A 7,500-nucleotide genomic window follows, 5' to 3' on the forward strand; every position below is an offset into this window, starting at 1 on the left:
CCTGGTTACTCCGATACGCACAATATGTTCCCTCTCCTCCCATGCCTTCTCTTTCTGCTCCCCCCTCCCCTCTCTCTCTCTTTCTCTCTCTCTCTCACTGCTGAAAAGTCATGCCATTGTGTCTCAGGGAGATCACACTTACAGTTTCTCATCTAAGTCCCTCTTTTCACCTCTCCTCTCTTGTCTCTTCTCTTCTCTTCTCTTCTCTTCTCTTCTCTTCTCTTCTCTTCTCTTCTCTTCTCTTCTCTTCTCTTCTCTTCTCTCCTCTTCTCCTCTCCTCTCTTATCTTATCTTATCCCCTGTTATCCTCTCTTCTCTTCTTGTCTCATACATACTTTCCTCTCCTCTCTTTTCCTCTCTTCTCAATATGTGTGATGTGTGTGTGTGTGTGTGTGTGTGTAATGTTGTTTCATTGTATCCTTGTCCATGCTTTTCAACTCAGCATTGCATTCTTCAGATTGACTTTATATAAGCCCCCACAATGCAACAGTGCTATATTTAATATACATCCATAATTTAAATATCTCTCTCTCTCTCTCTCCTTCTCTCCCTCTTTGTGTCTTTCTTTGATTATCTCTCTCTCTCTCTCTCTCTCTCTCTCTCTCTCTCTCTCTCTCCGCCTCTATCACAGATTGATATCCAGCAAGTGATGGTGTACTGCGATCCATCTCTGGCCATTCAGGAAGCCTGCTGTGAGATTCCTGGAGCTCGGGTGAGGCAATCACACGCAACTGACCTTCATACACAGACACAGACACACAGAGACACACACACACACACACACACACACACACATGTAGAGCACATTCACACACACACACAAACACACATAAACACATAGACGCACATTCACACAAACGCACACAAACGCACACAAACACAAACACACACAAACACATGCACATATACACACACATGAGCAGGATGCCGTGCTTCATGCAACTCCACCAGGATTTTGTGGTATGCTATCCAAAGCACTCTGCTTTCTCAAATATAATGTTTTTGTGGAGCTGTTAGGGAAGTCTGTGAAAAGACATGAAAGCTGCCTTTTAAGATACTCTTGGCTGGAATTCTATCAGGAGAGAGAGAGAGAGAGAGAGAGAGAGAGAGAGAGAGAGAGAGAGAGAGAGATAGAGATAGAGAGAGCAGGGGAGAGAAAGATTTGTTTTATACGGAGAGACCATAAAAGAGGAAGTGAGAGACTGTGTGTGTGTGTGTGTGTGTGTGTGTGTGTGTGTGTGTGTCATCAGATAATAATCAGATAGCACTGTTGAAACAATGAAATCCAGACTTTTGCCTGTTCCTAGTAACTCCATGATTTGCATGTATGAGAGAGAAAGGACGGAAACTAGATAAAAAGGAAGTACAAAGGATGTGGCAGATTTGTGTGTAAATCACGGCCACAAAATTGCATGCTGTGAAGAGCTGGGATGAGATAATTATCACTGTGGCTGTGAGGCTGCATGTTGTATTTTACGATGGCAACGTGTTCCGACGGTTATTATGGCTTCTCAAGAGTGTACTCAAAGTTCCACAAGGACACACACATCACACACACTCACAACACACACTCTTTCTCTCTGTCTCTCACACACACACATATACACTCTGACACACACACACAAAATAACACTCAAGAACTTACAGACACAATTACATGCACCAAACACATTGACAGACACATACATACACTAACAGGGACACACACACACACACACACACACACATGCTCACATCAACCACACGCCTGCAACCACACTCCTATATAAATCCATGACATCTTATAAGTTCGTGCCCTTTCCCTGACATAAATGACACCCTTGACAGAGCTTCTGTCTTAACCCCTAGAGGACTGCTACCGTTAGCGCTGCTCAATGTATACGCTACAGTTCATAAATGTGTTCATATGTGTGTTTGTGTGTGTATTTGTGTGTGTGTCTGTGTGTGTGTCTAGTATGTGTTGTTGTGTATACGTGCTTTGTTTGTGACCAAAAAAGTGTGTGTGTGTGTGTGTGTGTGTGTGTGTGTGTGTGTGTGTGTGTGTGCGAGGTTACTAGAGATCATGTGAGCTTTGCCACTGAAGCGCCCTGTCAGGTTAGACAGTGATGGAGGCCTCCCACAGTTACTGCTGGGGATTGGTCAGTGATGGAGGCCTCCCACAGACACTGCTTGGGATTGGTCAGGGGGAATCAAATAAAGGCTGTTTACTGTCATTGTGATTCTTCAGCTAGACACACAGTGTGTGAGGATCGAGTCAAGATGCTTGTCTGATTTTTGTTTATAAGTGTTTGTGTAATCAGAAGACGTGTTATATGTGACCACTGAGATTGAGGATGGTGGCATACTTAGAAAAATAGTATTTGTATTTGTGTGTGTCTCTCTCTCTCAGTCATTTACTCTTGCACTGCATGTGTTTGTGTGTGTGTATGTGTGTGTGTTTATGTGTGTGTGTGTGTGTGTTTGTGTGTTTGTGTGTGTTTGTTTGTGTGTGTGTGTGTGTGTGTGTGTGTGTGTGTGTGTGTGTGTGTGAGCGAGGGGGATAGACAGAACTGTGAAGTGTGTTCTGCAGTGTAGATGTAAACTTTATGGTGATGTTCCAGCCAAAACACCAGATGTTGCTAAATCAGCAGTCTGTGGCGGTGACCTGAGTGGTGGTGACCTTTTACTTCTGAGTGAACTTGACCTTGGATGACCTTTCCTTCCTCCACTCAGTGTCCCCCTGATGCGCCCAAGAGTCGCCGCGCTGCTGAGCCTGGACCAGATGGAAACCTGGTGGAGATGGTGCCAAATCCCTTTAATCAGGTGCACTTACACACACACACACACACACACACACACACACACGCTCACACACACACACACACACACACACACACACACACACACACACACACTCTTATGCTCACACTCCCCTACACACACATTCTTACACACACATCCAACCCCCCACCCACACGCACACTAGAGCAAAGACCTAAACACTCACTCTCACACACACACACACACACACACACTTTTGCTTACACTTCCCAACACATTCTTACACACACACATCCAACCCCCCACCCACACATACACTCAAGCAGACCTAGGAAAGACCGTATCCGTCCTCCGAAGACAGCGTAAGATGTATGTCTAAACCCAGCTGAATTTCTCACAACCTGTTCCAAAGTTTTCTTATGCTGTTGCTTAGCTGCTTTGAACATGCTTGTCCACACGCATATGAATAATGGTCGACATATAACATGTAGAGAGTTAATGGTGCTTTGAGTTGGTGTGGATCATCACTGCACAATACCCTACAGGAATCAATTGCCCTTTCATTACATAACATAATAAATATATATTACATATTCATTACTGTCATTATAACATCTTCCTTGCTAAAGCACACAATTATCAACCTCAAATATTGACTTTTCAAATATTGACCGTGGGGGAGTAACAGAGTAATTTAGAAAATAAAATATGAATATCTGTCTTCAGATACAGTTACAATATAGATGGGTGGTAATCAGAGTACAGTTTAATTGATCACTCAAAGTGATTACCTTTTAAATCGACATGTGGAGGCTATTTGCTCTCAAAGTCAAATATTCCCATAAACCAGTGCTTCCGACGCCGGTGCGCTAAGTGCAAACGTATGAGTTGGCAGAGTCCTGACTTAGTCCAGTGCTCAGTGCTTGGTGCTGGTGATGGGCCTCGCAACCCCAGGGTCTGGCATAACCATTGCATCCACAGCTAATTAAATGTTAGCCGTGCGATTAGCTAGTATTTAAAATATGTTACTCACCTTGAGTAATCGAACTGAATATGTGACAAATTGCATTCTAGGACATTCTTTAATCTGGACTGGAAATCATTTAAAAATGTACACTCTCAACACTGAATATTGATATCTTTAGTCAATGTTTTTATGGCCGTGTGATTAGCGGGGGTGGTGAGAGAGGGAGGAAATGGATAGATGACCCAAATAGAGACTCAGTAATGAGAAATAAACTTCAAGTGTCTGAATCCAGTGGCATTCCATACCCTGGCCCCTACCAGCTAACAGCCTTTACAGATGTGGCAAAACAGACATACCTGTGTCTGAGGAACCCACTTCCTGCCAGAGGAAGACAACTAAGCACTGCTCTACAGAGAGAGAGAGAGAGAGAGAGAGAGAGAGAGAGAGTGAAAGGCAGAGAGAGACAGGCAGAGAGAGGAAGAGAGGGAGAGACACAGAGAGAGAGAGAGATAAAGAGAGAGAGAGAGAAATAGGGAGAGATTGAGAGATAGAGGGAGAGAGAGAGAGACAGGCAGAGAGAGACAGAGAGAGGGAGAGACAGAGAGAGGAAGAGAGGGAGAGAGGAAGAGAGGGAGAGACAAAGATGGAGAGAGAGGGTTGGAAAGAGACAGATGCACACACCTGGAACTCAGAGCCCTTCCTTAGTAGGGAGGACTAGAGCTTGTGAGGGACTTGCCTGTTTGGTTCTGGAGATTTCATCCTAAAATATTCATACATTGAACCCAGTTTGCTTTAATCTGGAGATAAAATGGCTCCAAAACAAGGGGCCGATGCCAAAAAAATACCCCTTTTCCCAGACTTGTGAAATGCATGTTAAATGAGGGGGGAATGATATGCTGTGCAAAAGTCTGCATTTCTGGAGAACGAGAGGGAGGATAAAAAAGGAAGAGGGACAGAGAAACAGACAGAGAGAAATTGGAACCCACTGATACAGTGCTTCTAAAGAATATAAGCAAAAGGGATTAAAGTAGAACAAGCTTCAAGCTTCTCCTCCAGCTTTGAAGTGAGAAGTCTGCACACTCATGAAACAGAAACAACAGCTGGCTGGCGAGGACATGCACAACATGACTAAGTGGGAGCCCTCTTTATCACAAGTAGCCCTGGGTCCACTCCAGCTAATGCCTAATGCTCACAAGATGCTATATGAGTTCCTCTGGACTAGTTCACTCCAGCTAATGCCTAATGCTCACAATATGCTATATGAGTTCCTCTGGACTGGTTTACTCTAGCTAATGCCTAATGCTCACAAGATGCTACATTAGTTCCTCTGGACACAAGATGTTGGGATAAGAGTTGCTAATGGTGTTTACTCCCAGCTCTGTTTTCTGTGAGGATGTGTGTATATGGCTCTTACAGGCTCTTTGGGAGGCGCTACAAGGGAGGAGACGAATCACTGACGGGGAAACTGACTGGGGGGAAATAGGAGGGAATCTGTAAAGCTTAACATAGCGGATTTGTAACTGGAAGTGCTGCCTTGTATTAAAAAGAGCCAATAACATTGTTGGAGAAGGCATTATACACACACACACACACACACACACTGACACACACACACGCTAATACACTTGCACAAAGACTCTAATACACTTGCATACACACACACACATACCTATGCTAAATATTTTCCACCTAGATACGGCATGTTATCCTATCAGCCCAGAAGCCCTATCCTGTGTCTGGCGTGCTCCTGCTGTGTTTGGTTGTGTGTGTGTGTGTGTGTGTGTGTGTGTGTGTGTGTTTGCATGTGTGTGTGTGTGCACCCTCTATCGTGTCTGCCCTAGGTGTTGTCTGAGTACACACAGGTGCAGGCTTCCCATGAAAGAAGAGTTGGCTTTTTTCCGCTCAGTCATAGAGCTGTGCTCATAGAGTTAGAGTAGAGAAGATCTCTCGTGTCTGAGAGAAGAGAGAAGAGAAGAGAGGAGAAGAGAGAAGAGAGAAGAGAGAAGAGGAGAGGAGAGTAGAGTAGAGTAGAGTAGATGAGAGTAGAGTAGAGTACAATAAAATAGAATAGAGTTTGAGTTAGATCAGGGTATAGTAAAGTTAGAGTAGAGTAGAGTAGAGTAGAATTGAGTAAGGTAAGGTAGAGTAGAGTAGAGTAGAATTGAGTAAGGTAAGGTAGAGTAGAGTAGAGTAGAGGTAGAGTAGAGTAGAGTAGAGTTGATACATTTAAACATACACTCAAGACATACCTCTTTGATCTGGCTTATCACTCACTGTAAAAATGTATTAATTTAACATATTTGAAACATTTATTTATTTACGAATCCGTGTCTCTTTACAAGTGTTTGTAACCCCCAATTAAGTACCGCTACATCAAATGTGTTTCCTGTTTTCCGAGTGGATGCATGTACGGCCCCGGCAAACAGAACACAATAGAAAACAAAATGCCCTGTTATTATGTGATGCCCTGTTGTCATGTGATGCCCTGTTGTCATGTGATGCTCTGTTGTCATGTGATGCCCTGTTGACATGTGATGCCCTGTTGACATGCGTTATGTGATGCCCTGATGTCATGTGATGCCCTGTTATCATGTAAAATGTATCTATTTTACATTTATGGAACGTTTACTTATTTATCTATGTCTCTTTAAAACTATTTGTAACCCCCCCCCCCCCCTTTATTTCCCTTCTTTCCTACTGTGAGGCGCATTTTGTTACCTTTGCGTGTGAAATGCGCCGTACAAATAAAGTTTGATTTGATTTGATTTGATTTGATTTAGAGTAGAGTAGTGTGGAGTAGAATTGAGTAAGGTAGGGTAGAGTAGAGTAGAGTAGAATTGAGTAAGGTAGGGTGGAGTGGAGTGGAGTGGAGTGGAGTGGAGTGGAGTAGAGTAGAGTAGACATAAGCGACTTCTGTGTAAAGAACTTCCTACTTTTCTGAGGACCTTGATGACGGTTATCACTATGGATAATAGTAAATTCACAAAATCGTATGCACGTAATTTGTAGAGTAGAGTATAGTAGGGTAGAGTAGAGTCTCCTGTTCTGAGACTTAATACAACAGAGCGCCTTCTTTTTTTATTTTCTCCATTCAGGTCTCATTGTCGCTGCCTTCCCAGTCAGGTTTTGATGGATGCAAAATCAACAGTGTTTACAAAGCTATTCAAATGTGTGGAGTTCCATCACCGTTGCTGCAATACTGCTGACATAGTGAACTTTATTATTTAGAATAGTATAGCCAATTCCATAAACAACGACACATGTTTGGCTGAAGTATTAAGACTGTGTGTTGATGGCAAAAACGTTTACGGAGAAGTGGGGGCTTTGCTTCTTCTTCTGTTTCCCACATCTAACTGTTTTATCCTGCTTCTGTGTGTGTGTCACTGTGAGTGTGTGTGTGTGTGTGTGTGTGTGTCTCTCTCTCTGACAAAGCACAGTTGCTTCCTGTTCCCAAACTGCACACTTGAGCACATGCATCTTTGGCACAGGACACACCCTCTGTGTGTTACACACACACTCATATGCACACATACACACATACACACACACACACACACACACACACACACACACACACACACACACACACACTGTGTTGAACACACAAACACATACACACTCATATGGCATGCAGTCTTAATATGTCTCTGCTCACCCAGACGTGTGTTGAAATGATCACAATGCAATTCCAGTAGTTATTTTGCATGTGTGTGTGTGTGAGCGTGTGCGCACGTGTGTGTGTGTGTGTGTGTGTGTGTGTGTGTGTGCCATCT

The 7,500-nt window shown here is 43.5% G+C and overlaps 1 protein-coding gene across 7 annotated transcripts in view; it reads left to right on the top strand.

Annotated features, from left to right (window-relative positions):
- The window catches only part of col16a1 (collagen, type XVI, alpha 1), a 106,694-nt gene that overhangs the window by 30,560 nt on the left and 68,634 nt on the right, over positions 1 to 7,500 (top strand). For all 7 annotated transcript variants that reach the window (XM_080859566.1, XM_080859567.1, XM_080859568.1 and 4 more), the window contains exons 7-8: positions 632 to 712; positions 2,713 to 2,802. In XM_080859566.1, the coding sequence (XP_080715692.1) occupies positions 632 to 712; positions 2,713 to 2,802 (171 nt within the window). The remainder of the gene's footprint in view (positions 1 to 631; positions 713 to 2,712; positions 2,803 to 7,500) is intronic.

The sequence above is a fragment of the Sprattus sprattus genome, assembly GCF_963457725.1.
Source record: "Sprattus sprattus genome assembly, chromosome: 20".
Lineage (NCBI taxonomy): Eukaryota > Metazoa > Chordata > Actinopteri > Clupeiformes > Clupeidae > Sprattus > Sprattus sprattus.